Source organism: Cyrtonyx montezumae, unplaced genomic scaffold (genome assembly GCF_038088225.1).
Source record: "Cyrtonyx montezumae isolate F1298 unplaced genomic scaffold, pur_monq_1.0 scaffold_17, whole genome shotgun sequence".
Classification (NCBI taxonomy): Eukaryota; Metazoa; Chordata; class Aves; order Galliformes; family Odontophoridae; genus Cyrtonyx; species Cyrtonyx montezumae.
The window spans coordinates 34,032,512-34,056,633 of NW_027071903.1; the positions used below are offsets into that span (position 1 = coordinate 34,032,512).

Here is a 24,122-nt window from a genome sequence, read left to right on the forward strand (position 1 = left end):
GCCATTCACTTCTTAAATTATTTAGAAAGATAACAGACTGGTAAAAGAGGCTTCCCTATAGATTATGCCTATAAAGCAATTTTAATTTTTTGAAACACAAAAACATTATGCTGTAATGATAATAGAAGAACCTGATGATAATTATCACTTACTGTAACTGAGAAAGGAAAATAGTAACTTTAGAAGTAAAACCAGACGTCCAGAAAATTACATTTAGATAAAAGAACTTCAGCCATAGATCAGCATTTTCAAATGCATTCAGTGTAAAACAATCAACTGCTCCACTTAGCTTGGCTGAAATCCCCATTTATCCCCTATGAGCTAGATATTTGTATTCATAAGATACGTACAAGAACTGGAATCACTCTCTCTCTTATCCTCTTTTTGTTCTTGTATATCTTGAAGACAAGATTTCCCTTGCCTGATCTCATCTTTGAATGATGCGTTGTTGCCCAAATCTGAAAGTCCTCCTATCATAACAAGACAATGCCAGAATAAAGATGCTTATGTTACTAAAAAGCTTGACATTGTTAAAACAGAATAAATTGAATATCAAAAGAAATTCAAAGGCCTTTTATCAAGTACATTCCAATTAACAGTGAATATTTTACCAAAGGAAAATGATTGAACTACTTTTACTGTATAAACACTGAAATGGTGATCAACACAATGAAATAAAAGGGGTAATTTGCAACATTTCTTTGAAGTACTGTGCTAAAGCACTGCTCGTCATTAATTCTATTGCCTCATTTCTTTGCTTAAAATGTCATGCCCTTGCAAAAACTGAGAGAAGTCTAAACATGGTTTCACTTTAGAATGTTGTTCAAAACTAATGCACGTAGTTCTCAGTTTTATTCTAGGAAGAAAAATAAACATTGCAGAAGCAACCATGAGTATACTCACAAAGATTACAATAAAAATAACCAGCACCACCCAGAAAACCCTCTGCAAAAGTTCAGGCAACTAACTGGTAGTTCCTAGACAACAATGACCCAAGTATTACTAATTATCTGACTGAATGTCTTCAAGGATGAAATTTATTTCACACTAACATGGTGATTCCTGCTCCAGGTAGTCCTATAGCATTAGCACCAAAATAAAGCAGGTGAATATAGACAAAAAGAACATTCCTGAAATATGATACTCTTACCAGTGAGGATATGAAAGAAAAGTGTGAGAATACTGTACCAGGAAGGGCTGCATGTGACGAACTTGCTGGCAGTTTTTTCAATGCTCTTTTGAACTGTGCTATTCCTAAAACAACGTTTCTTATCTTCATCCACAGGAAATAGCCACCTCGATTGCTTGAAGGCCATGTACTCTCTAAAACAGCCTATTTTGGAAATATCCAAGTCATCTTAAGGAACAATCAGCCGTGAATCGCTTTCAAACTAGGTTACATCAGCAGTTACGAAGCAGACTTCTAAACCCACATAGGCAAAAATTAAAATTAAAATGCAACTCAACTGACACTTATCTTGTTTGCTTCTACTTGTCTGGATAAAAAAAAAGCATTCCTCCCTCCCTCCTTCAAAAAGGCTTACCTTATTGTAATAGCCATAAGTAATGGCATTAGGGTCAACACCAGCTTTCTGCATCTCAAAAAGCACTCTCACTGCTAGCACTGGCTGACCATACTGTCCACACAGCTGCATGAGAACTCGGTAGCAAACCTGAAAATACACATATTCAGTATCATACTTCTATAGTAAAACCATACTCTGTTCGTTAAAGCTGTGGGTTATTTCTGAAATTCAAGTTGATTTGTTTTACCTCATCAGGTGGATCTATCTTTTTTGTATGCATTTTTTGCAGAACATCATACGCAGTTCTCAAGGCCCTGACTTTTGAATGGCACACTTTCACATATGCAGGAAGGCAGATAAACCAAAGACCATAGCAGTGACGTAACAAACACCTGGACCACATCTGTGGTATGGATGAGTACTTCTTGGCAATTTTATGTGCAGATTTAATTTCCTGTAAAGAAAACGATTATGTCTATAATTACAGACATTACACAAATCTACATGTTAAAAACAAACACTAGTCACTACAACATTAGCATGGACAACACTGTCAATAAAGCAGAAAAGAAAATGACAGTGGACTGAGGGACACCACTTGCTAAGCAATATTCCCCCCCCTTGAGTTTCAAGTTTCTTGTTCAGCTACCCTATCAGTGAAGAATCATTAAGGTTGGACACACCACTAAGATCATCTAGTCCAACCATCAACCCGTGACTGTGATCACTGCATATTATGGCCCTCAGTGCCACATCTAACCTTTTCCTGAACAGCTCCAGGGATGGTAACTCCAACACCTCCTGGGCAGCCTGTGCCAATACCTCACTACTCCTTCTTAATGACTAGTTAGGCTGCAGAGTCCTTCAGTCAGTCTTCACAGCCAAATAAAATTGAGGGCTGCCACCTTAAAAAATAGCTCACATTGTAAAGAATATCAGCAAGTACCTGTTTAGTTCTTCTGAACATTGGTGATGGGCTGTTAGGACTACTGGCCTTTGAGGACAGTTTGTTATTTGGTATTGTGAGAAGTCCTTCGGGTCGTTCAAACAGATCTAGTTTTAATACTGGAAACCCATTATAGCTGTAAAAAGAAACATCATTTAATTCACGCAAGGCAGTTCCACAGTAAACACATTATACAACAGCAAAAGAGATGAATTACATGGTTGCACTAGAAGCTAAACAGGAAACAGAAAATATAAAAGTAAAACTTCAAAAGACTTGACAAAGTGGCTTACTAAACCATCTGCATGATTTCATGAGCATAAGCACAGGAAAAAAAAACAGTCTTAACATGCTATATCAGTGTAAGCAACTAAAATTGCAAACTATATTTGCTTTAATAGAATTTCCTTTAATTAATGCCAAATGTATTAGCATGGATTTCAGCTAATCCAAAAATCTGTGGCTTAATCCCTAGTGAGCATCATATGACAGGGATTGATATTAGTTTTATAAAAATCAATATGAATATCTAGAAGATTAAATTAGATTACAAATGTTACTCTGAAAAAAAATGAAGAAACCGATACAGAAACTCATTTGAAGTAGTGACTAAATTACTAACACAAATTTTCAGCAATTCCCTGAGATGCACTCTTTTAAAACAGTATCTGCAGACTGCATTGTTATCAGCAGTAGCAGCAGGCAGACAGACCGAGTCCATTAATTGCCTTTCTAATTTTTAGAAGTGTCAATAGCTAGGACAGTGCAATGTGAACACAGAGCCAGATTCATCAGGCATTGCTGCCTCTGTGCATCACACATGAACACACAGTCACTGGAACCTCAACAGAGCTGCACATCAGGCATTTCATGTACACATTATTACCTAAGTAAAATAAGAAGAACAGGCAAAATCCATTCTTTTCACAACTATTACAAGAATTTAGAAACTAACAATAAAAGGAAGTTATGAGATGTTATAAGCTAGCATCCCACTGCATCCGGAAGTCACCTGTATTGCAGAGGGAGCTCTTCACCGTTTGGCAGATGAGGGATCTCTGGTGGTGTTATGAAAACTGTATGTTCACTCTTGTATGACTCGTCCAGCTCTATAAGCCGTGTTTCTCCAGTTTTGTCCGCATCTACCTGGAGAAGTTACATTAAAAGGAGGATCTGTGAGTGTTAGAGTATCTTCTACCATTCACAGGTTCATAGGTACATTAGGTTGGAAAGGACCTACAAGATCATCTAGTCCAACCATCCTCCTATCACCATCCCTACCCACTAAACTACTAAATCAAATCCCATAGCAAATTACAGCTACGCAATGCAAAGTCAGTATCAGCACCAAAGTACTGCACTTAAGAAGTAAGGATGCCTTGTGAAATTATACTGAGAATAGTAAGTACTACATCTGTCAACTCCAATATCTCATAGGTGCCGCTTCTGCTCGTGGGATGAGATATCTCCCCCCCAAAGAGTTGATACTATCAAAACTACTTACTTTCTAACATACATGATTTTTATTCTGATACTGATAGTCCCAGCATTCACCCCAAAAATCATCCCAATTTATGTTTATAGTTATTTAAGTGGCTAAGTGAAAGTCAAATTACAGCCAAATAGTATTTAAAGAAAATGAATAAGCAGCCAGTGGAACCCAAAGATGCATGTTCTTCATCCCTTAGAAATTTAGGTACAGAAGATTCACATTAAAAGACACGTTAAAAATCTACAATTCTCTCTCCGCTTTCTCTAGAAAGGTGGAAATACATCAAACAGTTTCAGTACCATTTTAAATATCTAAACTTTGATAAACATACAAAGAGGTGCTTCTTAATTACACATTTTACTGCAAGAGACAGATGGAAAGTATTAGCAAATCTAATCAGCCAAGTAACGAGAACATATGGCTCATGAAAGTAGGAGTAAATGAAATCTTACTTGGCAATCCTTCTGAAGATGTTAAAGTCACAAGTTTCAGCAGTGAAATACTTAAGCTACTGACTTTATTGTATGTACTGAATTGAAATCAATTGAGTTCATGGATAAAAATGAAAACGAGACAATCCGTCCATGCCTCTCGGCAGAGGCAATGGGTAATTAAGAATCTCCTTTGCTGCTGTCTACAGGATAAAATAACCTGTATAACAGGTGATTCTTCAGCTTACATTCCTACAAGTGAACTTAAGCAATGCTTAGATAATATTTTATAGGTAGCTAATTTCATGGTACATAAGATTTGTCTCAACCCATTGGTATATAACAACCCATGAAGAAGAATCCCATCATAATTAAATCCATGGCATCGCTCTCAACTATAACTTTTCACATAATGATTCACCTGGAGTTTCTGGCATTACTGTGTAAGTAAATAATCACTTGAATGTCATCATTCAATTTTAATAACTGACCATAGAGATAGAACATCATGGCTAAATGGCTAGTTCTTTAGGATTTTTTCTTTACTGTAATAATATAAATAAGAGAAATAAAAGAATCAGGAAAGAAGATGAAGCAAATGTACTGTTGTTCAAAGAACTCTCACATAGGAACCCCTTTTCTTGTGTTAATGAAAAGCTAATTTCACAAGCAAATCCTACATACAGTATTTCCCCTGCATCAAACTTAGCACTGGCATAGAACAAGGTGTCCTCTTAATAAATCACAGAACTCCTCACTGACAGAAATAGAAATTGGAGAAGTGTGTTATGTAAGATTTATCCTCATGGCACTGTCATGAGCATTCCTCATAGTGGAAAGAAGCTGTCCACAGCATCAACTAGCAGAACGACTGGCATTAGAACAGATGAGTCTCTGCTTCAGCTGTGCAAACACCTACTTAACCTTTCAGAAAAAGGATGAAAGCTCCAACATATTAGTCCCAAGCTTCACAGCAACATCACCAACCTAAACAACACTACTCTTTCAGACAACGTATTTGAATTTCAAGGCTAGATAACTCTGACTAGGACACCAATAACAATGTCCTCACAAAGTGCTCCACAAAATGAAACAACAATCAAAACTTAATCATTTTGTCTAAAAGTCCTATGTAACATCAATCAGAGAGAACCTGTAACAATGAAAACTAAATGAAGATGGTGCAAGCATTACATACTGAAAGGTTTTTAACTGAACTTTAGGTTAATCAGAGTGAATATTATGTAAGTGTTAGAATATCAATCAATTCACAATCCACAAATACCTCCACACTCCTGCTTTAGAGCTGAATCACACTTTTGAGAACTACTACTACTAAGATACTGAAACTAGCTAAAAATAGCTAAAAAGCATCAGGTAGTATTGTACCATTCTTTTATATTCCGCTCAAACTTAAGCTTAGCCACATTCAGATTTGTTTTCCCAAATGTGATCTCATTTTAGCTCTTTTCCACCTTATTTCCTGTGAGGTAGCAACCTTGGGTATTAATTCTGTGGAACAAACAGCGGGTGACCTACTTCACAGGAAATCCTAGACAACATTTGCATTACCTGAACATCAGTGTCCCAAAATAGAATGCTACCTACACTCAGCCAGTGAGGAAACAAGTAGGTGTGGAATTCCTTACTGCAGTCAATGATTTATTTCATGTTAAAACAGAAACAAATGAAATTGCAGGTTTCAGTTCTTCTGAAAACAGATGTTACTGTTTTTAAGAATGTTCAAGTGGAACCAAGACAGTCCCACAGATGAATTTTCAAAAATCAATATACTTTGTAGAACATTATTTCCTCACAGTACTCAACTCTATACTAATGTAGATCTTCCTTATAAAGGCTTCTATTCATAATAAATAAAATGTAAGACTGTCTGGTATCAGCTGCTGCCCTACTCATCAACACCAGCCTCAAACTGCTGCATAGAATAATACACATTCTATAAAAACAGATGTTCATAGTTTTATGTACAGAATATAACTCTCCAATTAAGAACCCTGAAGATGCTACTTTGCAGTCAGAATACTACCCTTCTTAGAATGGGTCTGCATTTCAAAGCTAACAAGTGTGAAAGTTAACAGTGCTGATTTATTCTCACAATATCGCATTCAAACTTCAATGAATTTTAAACAAAGCCTAACAAGAGCAAGGCTCCAGTAACCAGGATGAAGAAGGGAAGAAAAAAAATCCCATACAACTACATGCATATGAAGACATGCTTACTTTATCTACACAGTCATCAAAAAAGGCAAGGCTTGCATCCTTATCGCTGACAAAGGAACACTCTTCAATGAAACGAATAAACATTTGAGTTTTGGTCATCAACGTATAGAACTTCTGATGTGAGCGATCTCTACTTTTGAGGAAACCTGTAAAACAAAACCTGAAGATGTAAGAACGCCTAAAACAAAGAAGTTTCCACCACAGATCAGCATATGTATTCTACCAGAGTGCAAAAACCTTTCTGTAACCTCTGCCCCACTTATGCCATTTCTTCTGCACTTGAAATTTCTACCATTGTTCAAAATACTAACACTGAAAGCATTCTTAAAGTAAGAGGGAATCTGAGATAACACACAAAACAGGCCTATGACTTTTTACCTTGCAGTTCAAAGAGAGAACTTGCATCTGTGGCTGTTTCAGAGGGTGCCTCTGTTATTGGCCTCAGATAAGACCTATAACCTTTAAGTATTGAGGCCATGAAACACAGAAATGCTTCTTGGATCTCCAGATCTAACAGATGTAATTTCTTCCCAGAATTGAAATCATAATCATTCATTGCTAATTCCATTAACGCATCTTCTCTCGGCCTTTGTTGCGCTGTGAACAACAAAAACATTACAATATTTTGTATCAATTTCCTTCAGTGTTTACAAAAAAATTCTCTTTATTTTACAAGATTCCCTTTCTACTGAGCTATTAAAGTCAATATGCAGCAATAGGTTCAGCTTGACCTTATACAAACTAAGGATCTCAGGATAATACTGAAAGCAAGATGATTTTACCTTTTCAGTACATTAGTTACTACAGCAACAGAGGAAACCAGTATGGACAGAGCTTAAAAAAAGCCTCAAATCTGCTTATATAAACATAAAAAATTCAGCAACAGCTGCTTAAATAAGCATATTTTAAGGACAAAATCATAGATGAGACATATACAGCATTTTACATAGGCTTTCATTTCCAAGTGTTCCTGAAATGCAAACTGCATGTGTTAAATAAACAAAAATAACTCTCAGGTGGAAACTGTAGCCAACAGAACCACAACACAACAATAATGGATGCTAAGTGAAAGCAGGCATCTTTGTAGAATATCTAGCAAAATCTCCACTCTTAAAGAGATATTTGTATCACCATTTTTAAAGCTCCCAGAACTCTAGCTGAGACTCCACTACTACACATACAAAATATGGTAATGTTCTGACAATGCACCAAAAACATGAAAGGATTTGTTTCTGTCTTCTTACAGAATATAGACATTATGTGGTTGCTTTATAGTTAAGTAACTTAATCTGTAACTAGAAATAGAGTGATAGTGATCTTAAGTTCTCTAGATTACAGAGAAGTTAGTTTTACGGGGTTTTTTTCCTAAGAAGAACTTAATAGTAAAATATATCTGAAGCAACAGAAGATTGGTATAATATAACAGTAACGCTCTTTTTTGGTGCAGTGTAAGTACACTTATGTTCCAATACAGTCTATGCAGGTCACCATGAAACATTAGTAACTGGAACAAACACAGACACTTGATTTTACAACTGCCCTGCATTATTGTTCTTAAGGCTCTTCCTATCATCTCTGGAAAACTTTTAAGGAAACAGACACAGGGTGCTGGCAAATGCATTCTCACTCCACAAAGCCTCCAAGCTATGATATTCAAGCACATCTGCTGGCCTTTATTTTCCAGATGTGTTGCTTTTAAATAATTCCAGTAACATTATCCCCACCTAGTTTTCTGCTTAGATGCAAATTTTACACACCTTATTTGAGGATTCTATCAACGAGCAATTTTTTTCTTAGAAATATCCTTTTCTGAATGTAATACCACTGTACAGTTATAAACCCAATGATGCTATAAAGCTCTCATCTTAAAAAGTTCATCTTATTTCTACCCTAAAATTTCAGGTGCTTTCTCTCCTGAGTCAATTATAGAATAACTTCTTAGCTGTTTTCTAGAGACTGGAAAACACAGATGAAGTACAATCATTCACAAGAATAAAGCCAAACAATCAAAAAGTACTATGAAAATTACCTTAATTATCAAATGACCAACTCTTTATTATTCCCTCCTTGCAAAAATTTTTCTCACTTTTTTTTTTTTAAACAGGGCTAACACCAACACAAAGGAATATCTACTGAGCACCAGCACCTCCAAAGACTCTGTGTGTGTTCTAATCTCTGGACTTTAAGCACAGAGTGCACTGTTCTGCATAGAAACATTCTATGATTACATTTAGTGCAACTTAAGAACACATTTAACTCGCTATTTATCTGTTAACATGGCCCATTTTATCCAATATCCATCTTATTCCATACTTCCCCACCTGCCAGTTGCTGATATAAGTTATTTAAAGTGTTCATCAGATTTTTGCAAGGTTTCTTTGGCAAGATCTTCCATGCAAGAGCTTTCTTATCTCCAGTTCTGGAAAAGCAAGAGGAGGATGTATGAGTATACACTAGAAATATGTTTGTATATAGGCTTATATCCAGACAATTTTTTCTATCCCTTCAGTGTAATGTGAGAATGTATACAATCCATTCAATTAAAATAGGACTGAGAGGGACTGAAAACAAAGGCAAATGTGATTTACAATTACTGGAATCCAATTCACATTCCACACTGCAGCACGATCGTTATGGAGCCACACTGGTCAGTACTGAAATCATTCCACTTAAGAGCTCATGTAAGATGGGTTTATAGAATAAAGCACCTGAGTTCACACAACCACTACACATGCTATGCTCTAAGTTGCACTTACATAAACTAGGATAATGACTAGAATGCTGACAGAACACTGAAATTAATTTGATATAACCACATTGCATTCAGTGCATAGAAATCAAGACTTAACTATACCATTATCCCTAAGAAAAACATAAAATTTCTTTGTCTACAGAGGGCACCAGAAGCCTCCAGACCCTCTCCGTCAGTCAAAGCTGCAAGAATTGTGAGCAAGTTGCTGTAGTGCAGTTTGAATTTCTTCTAAAAAACTACAGTGTGTAAATGGGCTCTACATAGTTTGGAAGGAGAAATATAAAATAAACAAATTAATTTGTTAATGATGCAATGATCTTCAAGTCTTCAGACTCTCTCATCCCTGTAATTTTACATTTCCAATTCTCAGTATAAAGTTCCTATGTTTCACACTAATGTGGAACATAATTCCATTGTTATTATTTTCAAATAAATACCAGTAAAAGATGTTAGAATTGAACACTAAGAAAGCTGCTAAGGAAAAACTGAGATGATTACTGTCCTTAGAGAATCAATAAAATGAAGCTTAATATGGTTAATTCAGGAGACGTGATAACGTGTGCAGTAATATTTAATATAATCAAGAGGCAGTAACACTGCATGAGGATTTCACCTCCATGCTGAACAAAGAACAGCTATCATTTCTAGCACTCTCATTCTAAAAAAATGATATATTAGAAAATTCACAGCTTTAAAGCAAATTAAGAGCCACATGAGTTCTGCAAAAAAAAAATTTGCATTTGAAAAGAAGGAGCAGAAAGAAGTCAGTGTGAAAGGAAAGTTATTAATAATACTTACTGAGAAATGGTATTGGTATCTAGATCAACACAACTAACATCTGGTGGAGGGTCATAGAGATCAAAGTATCTCGAATCAATTCCCACTATGAATGGGCATGGTGCACTTAATACATCTGCCAGTGCCAATGGACAGAGAGGAATATATGGGCAAGGCCAGTGGAAAGGAAATATCATCTTTGAAAAGATGCAGAGAGAAAGATGTATGTTAAACACAGTAATAGTCTGTGCAAGTAAAACACACACTTGACTAATTCCCAAATCAACATTTTTCTATGTGGAAGGTAATAGAGCATTACTACTGTAATTATAGAGGCATTTTATTAAATAGAGAATGCTCATTTCTCTAAAGTTTCAGTTTGTTTAATTAGTAGAAACAAACTCTTCAGTGTAACAGATTGGATACAGTTGAGGCAGTAAAACAATGCTAACAGAGAAAGGAAAACAACGTGCATTTAGCATTTTTCTACAAGACAGGATACAGTACTGCACAGGGAAAGTAAGGAAAGCAGTGAACTTTGTGAATACCAGACATGTTCACCTACAATATTTACACACAAACACTACAACAGCTACAGATCTGTTATTCTATATATATATTTTTGTACTCTCAGAAGCCTGCTAACAGCTTTGCTGTAATTTTACATTTTATCATACAAATATTCTTCTTCCCCATTATTCCCCTCATTAAAACCATGCTACTTACAGAGACTAATGCCTCTGTCACACTAGTAAGGACAGAAGGTCGCAACGAATGGATGAGAATTTTATGTTCCGTCACAGCAAACACCAGCAAAGTCACTGCGTTCTCAGGTCCTAGATTCTGAAGTAGTGTAGAAAATTTGCCCCCACTGTTGGAGAATATAAACACATTTGTGAGTTACAAGGGACCGGGAAAAGAACACTGTTTAATAATAAAATAGAAAAGATATTCTAATATGATTTTATAGATCCGCAAATCTTTAAAGCAGACTACTCAGTACATTACATACTCAGTCCATTTCACTGTTCAGTGCAGAATGGTTTCTTTCCAATAGTAACAACCATGATGCCCTGGGACTCTTCAGTCAGTTCAGGCTTTTTGGGATACGCAGATGGTGATACCTCATGACATGGAAGTTCAGAGAGTTACAGAACTCCTCTACTGACACTACAATACAAAGGATGTACGATCTCGGGAGCTCAGGTTCCAATTCCTAGCAAACAGACTTCACAACCTATTTTCTGCATCAATAACCACTAAAATTATCTCAAAATAAAACAAAACAACAACAAACAGCACAGACACTGTCAATTAAGTATGTCTCTTTGTCAGGGCACAGGTCTAATCCCAAAAAACTTTCAGGTACACTAATTACAAAAGGCACCAGTCAAGAACACTTCATTTACATGACCACAACTCAAAGCACTGGAATTTTTCAGCACTGAAGTCAGAACACATCTCACAATTAAACAGAAGATTGTGCTACTTGCCTCAGTGGAAGGGGCGATGATACAGGTTGGCTAAGAATCAGGTTATCATATGGAGATAGCTGGAAAGAGATTTTAAAGTGCATTCTTTTCATTCTGAACTTATTCATTAGAAGCTACACAACAACAGCAAAGAACACAGGAAATGTGAACTACACCAAACTTTACACAACCCAGTTGTGCAGTACTATGAAAAGCACAGTGCAGCACTACACATCAGTCCCTTTTAAGCAAGCAAAGCCTGCCCTTCTGTCAGCCAAAACTGAGCACATTGCACATTCATAAAAAATGGAATTTAAATCAGGTAATACTGTAAAAGTAGTTAATCTGTTAACTACTGAAAATGAAGCCCAGTAAATCTTCAAGGAAGTGAGGACCCATAGCTCTTACAACGCTTTCAGAGAAGATTCTTCTTGGATTTAGGGGGAAGGAGACAAAATACATTAAGGAGACATATGGCAGACTGTATCGTGAAGTTCAGTCTCCTTCAGAAGACATGAGAATTAAGCTATTAGCTAGAAGAAACCACTCAGCTTCGATAGAGATTCTTATTGGTTGCAGATTCAAGATGAAGATATTAATTACTGTTTCTTTCTTATAGTGACACAAAATCAAGAGAAACCATTCATACACTCAGCATGAACAGAAGGACTCAAAAGAATACAACACAGATACGCCATCAACTTATCACAACTCAACCGACATGTTTTCAGCCATAGTAAATCCAACTTAATGAGATATCAGCTAGCTTAATCCTCCCTGCAAAGTGGTCACACACTGCCCATCTACCATATAAAGGCACAGTAACTTGTGCAATTAAACTGTTAGATTAGACATCTTTTGGTAACATTTCAGTTCTGAGTACATTTCAGCTTAGACTCCTCTGCAGGCAATTACAGAATAGAAACCAGAAACAGAGGAATTTGTAATACAAATGCTGAAGCACCAAGTTAGCTAACACTGCCTGGACAGCCATGTAAAACAAGCAACATTACAAGAAGTCTGTGATACCGTATACTTTCACATTTAATGTAACAGAACTTTTATAGGCCAAGGATACATTTAGCTTCAACAGATCGGGACGACCACTCACTTTCTGTGCTAGACTTGCCATCATGTAAGTCATACTGTGACAAGTACTATCATAAGTTTGCTCAGTGAAAGAACTCAGATACTCATTTCTTCAGTCACAGGTAACCCACACATAAACTGCTCCCAGTATGGAAACATCAGCCTAACATCCTATGGCTTTTGTGTTACCACACTAGCAGATAAGCGTGTTTCCCTCAGGCAGAAGAAGCACTCTCTGCCTCCATTCTTCAGAGGGACAAAAGCATTACTTGATGCACTCCTGAAGCTCACAGGCCTTGAGTACAGTCATTAGAAGAAAGAACAAACTCAGGGTGATAAGGGGGGCATGGAAAACTGATTCCAGCAGATCAGAAGCAACAGTGGCAGCTGGAAATCAGTAGTCAGGAATGTCCCTGAACATTTACTTTTCATAGTAATTAGAGTCAAAGTCAGACAGGTCGGGCATCCAGATGGGTATACATGCAGTTACTACAACACACCAAGCACCCTTTCCAGAAAGCAGACAGACAAAGACACTTCACTGCAGCACATATTCAGAAGGATTTGCTGTACTACTTAACCAAGAATTAGTGTTTTATATTAAAAAAAAAAATCGAGAGAAACTATTATTTCTTCAATGAAACAGAATCCTTAAAACTTGTACTTCTCAACAATACAGCATTTCCCATGCAACTTTTGGGGAAAACATCTTTGATACTGCACTGAATAAAATAACATGATTGTATCAACAATTCAGAAGTTCCTGAAAGCAGTTTGAAGGAAGCACATATTCCATCAGTTAATTACAGTTAATTTTTAAAAGCTATGCATTCTACATCTATACTATGGGCTGCTGAAGTTGCCTTAACTTGATACATTGAGGGTTTGAAAACAATACGGTGAGAGAATCTCACATCACTCAAGTACTCAAGCTTGTTGCAAGATATACACCCATGCACACTTCGATACTGTTCCCTAAACTGCAAACTAAAAGAAAAATAATAATAATAATAATCCAATGTTTTCTTCTAAGCTCACTCACAGTTCTCTGTAAATGTGTTTAGTGCTCCCTACCATAAATATTTTATTGAAGGCGTAGGCTCAACAAACCAGGACGTAAACACCGGGTTTGGAATTGAACTACTGAAAGTGACACAATGTCAGATACAGGTTCACAGCAATTGTTCTCAAACCCCTTTGTCCATAACAGTAACAGATGTCAGTTCTTTAGAATATCCAAGTGCATTAAGAAGGAACTTTCATCTTTATTTCTCTGAAAGACCTCAGAGTAACTATGAATATACTCTTAGCACTGGGCTTTAATGTTAATGATACTTATTTTACACAGTTTTCATACTGTAGCAAGAAAACATTTCAAAAGCTATTGCAAAAAAAAAAAAAACATGCCAACTTTGAGTAGCTTTTCATTAGCTTCTGCACATGCTCAATAAAATACAATAAATTAAGTTCTACGGTCACTAAGTGAGATATTACAACTTACCATTTAAGACCTAAACTAAGCTGGAAACAGAGCACATAAGAAGCCTCTAGAAACTAAGTCTGAATTTAGAAAACAATGTCCTGAACATTAACAAACCATTTGAACATACAAATTACGTTTTCCATTCCCTATAACCCATTCAACAGCTAATTTGCCTCCACTCAGACACAGCTATTAGGAAGTTTTACACTTACCTGCACCAGAATTCTTGGCCTCTGAGGGGATGGAAAAGGAACTTTATGCATGAAATGAGAAATATGCCTAGAAGAAAAAAAAAAACTGATTTAGCAAAAAAAAAAAAAAGCTTAAACCATTTTAGCTCAACATAAAAATTATTACTAATAATATAAAAACAGCCCATGCTACTTCATGAGACAGAAAGCAAAGGGCCTCCAAACCCCACAGGGCTAATGTGACCTTCAGAACCTATTTGTCCAGGGGTGACAACCAAAACGGCAGGCTGGATTACGATTCTGACTGGAAACTTGTTCAGTGGCTGAAATACCACATGGAGCCATTTTTATAATATATTGTAAAGTAGAAATACTGAGGTTTGAGTATCACAGCTCCATTTTACAACCATGCCTCAGACAGGTTTGGAGTGGCACTATAACTCGGTGACAAGAACTGAAGTTGTTTAAGTTTTTGGAGAAAAACAGCACAGCTGAGTAACAGCAAGAATCACTACCTTCATTTACTTTCTTCACATCTGCACTTCTAAATACAGACCAAATTTGTGATCTAAAAAGTGTTTAAGTTTTCTCTATGAGTTACAGAAGTGCTTTAAAGAACTGAATATGTTCTATTATATAAATTCCCAATAAAAATAGTTCCAAAAGCACTGGAGTTCTATGTAACACATGCTTTCAGATTCGAGGGAACTACCTGCATTCAGGAGGAATTCAGGTGGAAACAGGCACTCTACCAAACTGCACGCTACGATGCTGCGCTTCCTGCAGGGCTTATCATTACTAGGGTTCACACAACCAACTTCTAAATTAATTCATAGAAACCCAATGGTCTATGCAGAAGACTTGTTTTATACCTTTCTGATTCAAAACTACGTAGTCATACATAATTTTTGATGACTAAGATCAAAAGCATATTACAGGAAAGTTTTAAACAGACGTGGACTGACCAGCAGAAATGACTTCAGTGGGTTTGGAAGTTACTTACTTCTCAATAGGGAGGACGTGTGGTCCAGAAATGGAGTAACGATACAGAAAGGTAAGAAACTTCTTGAAAGCATCAAAGAAAGGCCAGTGAGAGAGCAGACAAATGCACTTGTTTGTTTGGACTGTTCTGCATGTGTCTGACTTTCCCTCAGCAGCAGCTGCTAATCCCAGCTGAGACTTCTGTTTCTCTGTAAGATTCTCTTCAGGATACGGTTCATAGAACTGAATAGCAGCACCATATACCTGTAAACAACAGTTTATTTGAAGTCAGTGTATTTCCATAAGTCATCAAAGCAATCACGCAAAGGAATCTTCAAGTTTCTATTACTGTTTGAGATGTTACATTAATGCACCATCTTTTGAAGCAATTTATTATAGCTGCAAAATTCCAGACTGTATATTATTTATTTAAACTCAATGTCATATGCAAAAGATTAAATTAATGATTTAAGTGAGAGGAAATAAATAATGATGACACACAGGAAAACTGTTTCTACAATTGCCTTTTAAGCTATTCTAGGACTCCTCTATAAGCAGCTCAAAGCTGTATTCCTCTGACATCCAATTTACTTTATAGGACAAGCATATACATTTAAGGTTGTTTACATGCCTGCAATAAAAAAGCACAGTATATGTGCACATCTGTGCAGTCCTGATTTCCATAGCTGTGCTAACCAGATGGAAAACCAAAGGACAGGTTTCTACAATCAACAGTCCAGCAGAGAAACAAATGCAAGATTAGCTTTTAAGTAGGCTTTAAATCAAGTCCTAATGAATAGGTTCAAATTTGATAACGGATATTTATGTAGATAACCTGAACAGATATACAACTGGATTTTTAACACGTTACCTTTTCTGCAGAAGCTCCAGTTAGTACAAATGTAGAAAACACTGGGAGAGGGTATTTACTGTTAGATGGCCAACATTCAATTGTTGCACCCATAGGCAGGCAGAAAAGAGGCACAGATTCTGGTAATGGGAACGATTCATAATCCTCTTCAGGATATCTGCATATTAAACCTTTAATGGTGAAGAGGTAATTGTGTAAGTAACGGTAGGAAAAAACATACAGCTCATTTCATAAGAATATGCCCACCAACACTGTATATATGTTTATGAATTTATGATGCATCCTTTAGTAAGATCTAAACTGCCACCGTTAACAGAGAGCAGCACCTCAAAAGGATGTGTGCACTACAGCTCAAGTCTGAATGATCCTGTGTCTCCCACTTAAATGTAATCAGGGGTTTAAAAAAAACCAGTATGTTTCAGAGCCATAGCAAATCTAATTCTGTCATACAAATAAAGCAATACACAATCAGAAAAATACTTAAAAGAGCTCAATGGCACCAGTGCTTAAGGCAGACTGAAAGTCTGCATTATTATTCAGAATGTTTTTTTAAAGAAAGTGATCATACAGATACATCAAATATTTTTTGTTGTATTTCCTCACGTGCATAGATGTATTCTTGAAAGGCATTTATCAGCAATAAAAAAAATTGAACTTCCAATTAAAAGCATATTTTAACATGTGAGAGTAATGAGCCATAATTCTAAAGGTTTTAGAACACTATTTTAAGAACTCTTCAGGGGAAGATTCTTTCTTGGATAACATCAGGACAGTGTCTATGTGGAATAATTCCTAGACAAAAAAAATGTATTACATTACAAATAAGCCTGGAAATCCTGAACTGAGGATAAAAATGCTAAACAGTAGACACATACCAGCTTTGTATGATATGGTGTTGGTTTTTGCCACAGACTTTTTGTAACACAGATAAACAGCTGAGCCCCACTGTAAAACAAATGAAGACGCTGGGTTACATAGTAAAATATGGAATCATAAAACACCAAAGAAAAGGATGCAGCAAAATAGGGGGCATTTCCTTGTTTTAAAAGAATCATTATCCATACATAAACAGTCCACAGCAGGACTCACTTTGGGCTCTAAAACAAAACTAGTCTATAGATTGAAACCTGAAAACTATCAATTCTTCTCCAAAACATTCATTAACACAACTTCAGACCTGCAAGTACCTGTTTGTAAATATTTGTGCCTGCATTTCAATCAAATCAACCTTCAAGACATTCCTTATTGTATCCGTGATTTAATACTCCAATGTCATTGCATTTTTCAACTTAGAAACAACAATTTCCTTTTTGGCAGTGATAACATTTAAAAATTTTAATGTTCTCAGTTTCTGGACATGAGAATAAGGGAAGTGTGAAGGCCACAGATTAGGAAAAATGGGCATCCATGAGCGCACACAGCTCTTCAGTAAGGCAGAAAGATACAACAAAGGATGTAACAGCACTCCCATAACCCACTCAACACAGGAGCTGGTAGAACTGAAAAATCCATTTGTAATGCCTGCAGGCACTTACACAAAACCAAGTACAGATCGTTTCCATGACCCTTTCTGCATAATACTACTCACATCCTCTACAGCATGGTGACTTATGAGGACTGTACGAAAACAGGGCTGTAGATTCAACTAGGGAGACACTTACACATTAAGTTCAGCAAACAAAGTGCTGTGATATCTGTGTTTCAGGAACTCCAGCTTTGGAACCATTAAAATGGTTTTAAACAAGCTTACAGTCAGCAGTACACAACACTGTTTATAGAAAAGTTTCTTCTCAGAAAATGCTTGTGAAACGACATGACAATGACACAAAACAGTGCTGCAGGTAATGGGAGAGTATAAAAACAGAAGAAAATATAGCTCTTAGGTACAGAATTCCCATCACAACAGTAAATCAGGCTGTACAGTTTCCAGTTACATATATGGTGATGCAACAGGTTCTAAAGACTAATCCCAAGCCAGTATTTGTATGTCAGCACTAATAAAAAGACCATTTGCTCCAGGACTTCAACATGACTTCGTTTCAAGCAGGAACAAGGCAATGTAGCCCTCGAATTCCTCCAAGGTACGACTTATCTTTGCAGAATGCTTTTGAAAACCGTTCACCAGCTACTCTGCAAACCATCACAAATACTCTGCAGACCACACATCATTGAACAGCAAGCGTTCAAAATTCAAATCTTGCACCTTACCATACTATTATTAAGATTCTTGTCAACCTTGCAGAATGTATGTGGAGGGGTTTCTCCTTTACTTGGTATGATTATACATATATCTGTAACAGCCAACGTGTTCTGTGTCATGTTCTCAGATGCTCTTCGGTAAGTGACAAACACTCGTTGTGATGAGGCACTGCCACTAATGTTAGCAGGCCGGCCATACGGAGTAGCTTGAATTATTTCACAACCTTGCTTTACTCTTTCTTTCCCATCATATAAAACCCTAATTAAAACAGGACAAACAGGAGTCAGAACGCACATGAATATTGTGTTTCAAATACAAATAATTCTAACCGAATAGTACAAGTTTAGCAGCAGCTTGCCTCATATGATTAAAACATCTTTAGTAAAGTATATTTTAGCTCAGCCAACATTAGAACAAATTGCATTTTAACAGGGAAAAAAACTGATGAAACTAAACTAGTTTCTCACCTGCATAAATGCTTTCTAAAGTTTAATGATTATGACACAAGTGTTATGAGAAGGTTTGTTGCCCAACCCTATGAATACCACACAACTCTATTTCTGCATTTATGAAACAGATTAATCATTTCTTCACACTGAAAAAATATACACTTAAAATGATAAACTGCTTTGGAAACTCCAAAATGCAAAAGATGACAGGTGCCACTAAAATGCACTCAGCACGCATCATTTCTGTAGTAGCAGGATACAGCGCCCGCAAGTCAACAGGTATCTTTCAGTTGAGAGTTTTACCTTCTATCCAAAAAGCTGAGATATTTCAATAAATCTGCTTTATTTGCTCATTAGTCGCATAAAATTGCCAAGCATGTTTCCTGTAACAGAAGCATCACTCACCCCAAATCAGTAAGTGGGGGCTTATCCCTTCCCCGGCGGTAACAAAGGTAAATCTGCGGTCCTACAAGGCTGCCATTATTGAGATCTGCAGACAGTCCTGAGGGAGTAACATCTATGCATTTATATCCCTGAGGAACTTCCTCTCCTAGGGATTTAATAATCACTGTTACATCTGTAATAGGTTCTTTTGGTTTTGCAATTTTATGGCAAGCATCATTGAAGTGGATTTCTTCCTCTAGTGGCTTAGAAATATCTGTTAATCCTGCGACAACAAAGTAGTCAGCAACACGAGCCCCTTTGTCTTCCATCTTCCATTACAAGATGTTAAAGCTGGTGGGAAAGAAATACAAATCATTATTCTTAAAGGAAATTTTAAGATATCAGAACTATTCTTAAAATAGAAGATTCTCAATAACAAATGAAAACACAATAGGAGAATACAAAAGAGTTAGCCATCCATCATCAGGTCACGTAACAGCTTCCATCTGCAATCACCATCTTTCACCAATTTGTAACCAAGTCCCAGATACGAGCACTGAACATTAACTTCAGACTGGAGGACCCAGTGGTCTTCTTTTCTTAACTGCTACAACAAAGTACCTGAACCACCAAACAGCAAAATGCAGTGCAAGGCTTTCCCAGCAGCTCACTGCTTAGAGCTCACAGCTGAGCCAAAAAGCATTCTGCATGTAGTTTGCATGCAGTGTTTTTACAGTGTGCTGTTCTCCGGGGCAGTGGATCTTTGGAGGCAAGAATGACCGTTGGTTTGCTTTCTGAAAACTAAACATACATGCAAAGACTGCCTTCGTTACTCTAAAGATGTAACTATAATACTTCAAAACATTTCAGAGACAGGATTCTATATCAAATACCAAGAGCAGATCTTGGAATATTTTTGCATGTTAAAAGTCAATGTCAGGTTATTTCATAAAATTTTGGAGCTCATTCTCAACATGCAACAGATCCACAGGCAGCAATACATCAAATATTTACATACAGCATTTAAACTCAGTCAACTTCAATGTGACACAGACCACTGAGAAACAATAATATTCCCGACCACATGAAGCTTTTAATAATGGCAAGGAATACAGCCCTGCTGTTCCAGCCAAATTGTAATGTGAAATTACAAAACTATCTTCATCAGTATGTTCCAGGAAGGAGGACTGTACATACGAATTCTTCTCATACAGCTTTTTATTTTTATTTTTTTTGCAGTGTTTTTTACAATTGTAAATTAATTTCAGCACAGGACAAAGTAATATTTCTACTGTGAAAAGATGCCTTGAAAACAGAGCGTACGATGTACTGGGAGATTTGTTGCCTCTTTGCCAGAGACTCTTAGCAAATCACTTAAACCCACAGCCTATTTATCAGCATGATTTTGCAAATAGAAGACATAGTTAGGACTGTTTCAGAACGCTGAGGGATGGGCTAAAAATCTTTATTTAAATCTCTTAGATGTGTTAGAACCTTGCTAAAGTAGCTTTAGGAGCCCCCACGCTCATCAAGTCTGACACTGTGCAATCCAGACAAGCCATTTAAAGAGCCCTTTTGTTGTCTGTATTTTATTTGGGTGAAAAACTTCACTGCAAGAGAAGCTGTTGCAACGCAGCAGTCTCAAGAGCTTGCTAACACTCAGAAATTTCACAAACAGAATTCAATACAGTGTTCACATTACATATAGTCACATATGACTATTCCTTCCACGGCAATGTATGAAAAAACACCCCTGTGAGCACAGGTTCAGAGCAAAGCAACAGAGAATTCAGCTAGAAATTTTCCTTTTGTTCCTTTTTTTCAGCATTATTTTACAAAACTGCCCCAGCTGCAGAATGCTTCACAATGCCTTTATGTTAAAAAGAACATTTAAGTCATTAAAAAAATTATCACATTAAGTCTAAGTGTTAAAATTGCAAGTAAGCCTTACAGCTTCAGTATATTGACAGAGCAATCTCCTAGATTCAAAAGTCAAGACAGCATTACAAATGAATGGAACAACAACTGTATTTTAAAACTCAAGAGTAACACCTATCTCAAAATTTAAGCCTCATCATCAATTATTTCACATTAAATTTACAGCAAATGCCTCAAACGTTAATTCCCAAAAGCACACAGGAAAAACTGGGACAAGCTCTCCTCATTTAAAACCAGTTAAAATTAGAATCCCCTCCATACAAACACCTGCTATCACACAAATTTGCTTCCTAAGGTTACACAGCAAGTAATGCCCAAGTCAGCAAGTCTTCCACAATTCAATGCATCTCCTAAGAAATGGGGAAAAAAAATTGCCTGGCTAGTGATGCAACATCCCTTCAGATCTTTGCTTCCTGATACAAAGCCTCACAGCAAGAAATGGGATGAAATGCAGAAGAGATCAAACAACTCAGTGGTACTCCATTGAAACCCAACTTTGACTCTCCTGGAACTGCTGTGACACCTGAATTTTTAACATGTTTACTGTGTGCAGATTTGTGCAAACTCTACATTAACAGGCCACAAGAAGAGGGTATCTGAGCTAATTCAGAGATGAATTATGTGACAAGCAATTTCACATGAATCGATAAATCTGAACAAAAACCCCCACTGTAAAAGTATTCCAAAACATGCTACAACCATACAGATATAGTACTGCAAGTCAACTTGCAGGAAACAGAATATGAAACAAACTGAAGAAACAGGCACACTGCACGAGGTGCTTCTAGGAGCAGCAGTTCCTAGGTGAAATGCAATAACAGTAATGGTGACAGTGAGAAGCAGCTACTAAAGCTTCTCCGCACTGCAGTCAGCAGGGACAGCCAGCACCAGAGGGAAGGAGGAAGGCAGCAGAGAAGCCTGCCTTTAAAATAAAAGGCGTATGCAAACAAGGGGTAATGTACAGCCTCTTAGAAAAGTCCCTACCAACCAGTGCCGATCCCCAGCAACACAGACTTAGAGCCACTTTATGATGATCATATTTAATGCAGTGCATATAATTTCTACCACTGTAATTTAAAGATCATGAGTATCAGTAAGGAAAGTACCTTTACAAATAGCAAACTGAATTGTAAGAACATATCAAGAAACTCACAAACTTCGCAGGTTGTGACTGTGTAAGTGTGGGACTTTCTGCTGTTCCTGAAGAGATGGGAACAGCAGAAGCAACCAGATAATCTCACCACAGATCCACCACCCAAGCCCGATTACCTTGCTGAAAGGTAAACTCAGCTTCATTATGCATTCAGTTTAATTCATAATATCCTATCTCCCTACAAACACTCAGAAAGTACTTCTTAATTCCTGTTACTGAACTACAGCTGTTTTAACTCCTAGCTTCTGGCATTCTAGCAACTGCACTGAAGAGATTCATCTGAAAAGTTTGCTTTGTGAGCAAATGCCGGTGTTAAAAAGAACGAGACTGCTGCAAAGTGCACAACAGTCCACTAGCATGAGAGGTGACCAGGAAGTTTAGAGGCTGAGCCTCCTGAGCAAATAAAACATCACTGGGACTTCAATCACACCACAGAAGCATACACAATAAATCACTTCATTCTCAGGAAAGTTCCTCTGTTTGCTATAAGCTATCCACAAATCTCATTCAGAAAACAAGCACACGTTCAGAGGCATGATTTTATACCAGGTCACTTTTTTAGATACAACAGCTGAATCAGGGCCTAATGCAGATCTGCTTTGTGAAGAAATTATGCAGGCACTACACTATTTACAAGGAGGAAAAAAAAAATACTGACAATTCACACCGCCTGCTCCTAGCTGTAGACTTCTACAGGGACAGCTCATAAATGGGCTGCAGGCACCAAGAAGCTCTCTGGCTGTTCAGCTTATTTCCAGGAGCCAGTTTTCTCAGGGAGCAAAGGGCCTTACTTGTATGTGTGCTGCACATCCAAGAGGAACACAGTTCTGTAAGAGACAGCAGTAAGGACCATGCTACTCCACTAGAAGCTCTAGCTGCCTACCTCTGCCAGACAAACACAACTGCACTGTAATATTTAAGTCCCCACCTCCCCATTCCTTCCTGTGTTTTCCTTCAAGAACACTAAGGAACAGGAAGTAAAGAACTATATCAGGTCTATCGGCTGTCTAAAAACAAGTGACATTTTGCTTTCTTAGCCTGACTCCAAAGACAAGTTCTGTACGTTAGCAAGAAAAGAACATCTCCTGGCACAGGTTGGAAACCAATGCAAGGCACTGCAGCAGCTTTTTTATTTTCCCTTGTCTTTAAATAGCTCAAAACTTCATTACACAATGATGAAATCTATTCTTTCTTTTTTTTAAAGCATTCATCATATACTCACGTTCCAAGACCTTCCTTACTTTGAAAGCACACAAAGATTAAATAGACAATTGCCAACTAAGGCTCTTTACATTACAGACTTCTGGATGTACTGCATTATCCTGAAGTATGCTACCAACCCACAGAAACGTGGACACTGATCACAGAAGAGCAAAACGAAGTTAAATGGATCAGTCAGTCCCACTATGGCTGCTCTGAACCATTTCTCAGCCATGACACTGCACAAATCACATTAGAGTTGAACAGTAACAATTACCCAGGGAAAAACCCTTCAGCCCTTCCCTGTGATTCCAGAACGACCTGGCAGAAGCTAGACAAGCCCTCTATCACTGGTATTTTCTTTGTAGCAAGCACACAATCCTGTGAGCAAACAGAAGCACCTCAAATATCACAGGAACTCTGCCAAACCAGAACACAAGCCTGTTCAAAATATCTTACAGTGTCTTCCCTACCTTTTCATCAAGGCATTTCTTCTACACCTTACTCTCTCGCTGTTAGCCAGGGTTTAACAGACTTCTTGTTACA

General features: G+C 37.2%; 1 protein-coding gene across 3 annotated transcripts in view; it reads right to left on the reverse strand.

The window, feature by feature from the left end:
- The window catches only part of DENND4A (DENN domain containing 4A), a 44,741-nt gene that overhangs the window by 12,920 nt on the left and 7,699 nt on the right, over positions 1 to 24,122 (reverse strand). For 2 of the 3 annotated variants that reach the window (XM_065734079.1, XM_065734078.1), the window contains exons 1-13: positions 15,404 to 15,576; positions 14,422 to 14,488; positions 10,892 to 11,036; positions 10,187 to 10,362; positions 8,958 to 9,055; positions 7,015 to 7,233; positions 6,637 to 6,782; positions 3,485 to 3,618; positions 2,473 to 2,608; positions 1,774 to 1,980; positions 1,545 to 1,673; positions 1,189 to 1,333; positions 351 to 470 (exon numbers count right to left, since the gene is read on the reverse strand). In XM_065734079.1, coding sequence (XP_065590151.1) covers positions 351 to 470; positions 1,189 to 1,333; positions 1,545 to 1,673; positions 1,774 to 1,980; positions 2,473 to 2,608; positions 3,485 to 3,618; positions 6,637 to 6,782; positions 7,015 to 7,233; positions 8,958 to 9,055; positions 10,187 to 10,362; positions 10,892 to 11,036; positions 14,422 to 14,488; positions 15,404 to 15,476 — 1,795 coding nt within the window. In that variant the 5' untranslated portion in view covers positions 15,477 to 15,576. Of the gene's footprint in view, positions 1 to 350; positions 471 to 1,188; positions 1,334 to 1,544; positions 1,674 to 1,773; positions 1,981 to 2,472; positions 2,609 to 3,484; positions 3,619 to 6,636; positions 6,783 to 7,014; positions 7,234 to 8,957; positions 9,056 to 10,186; positions 10,363 to 10,891; positions 11,037 to 11,658; positions 11,718 to 14,421; positions 14,489 to 15,403; positions 15,646 to 16,252; positions 16,423 to 17,127; positions 17,198 to 18,460; positions 18,711 to 19,306; positions 19,637 to 24,122 lie in introns of those variants that run through there. The other variant, XM_065734080.1, reaches the window with a different exon arrangement.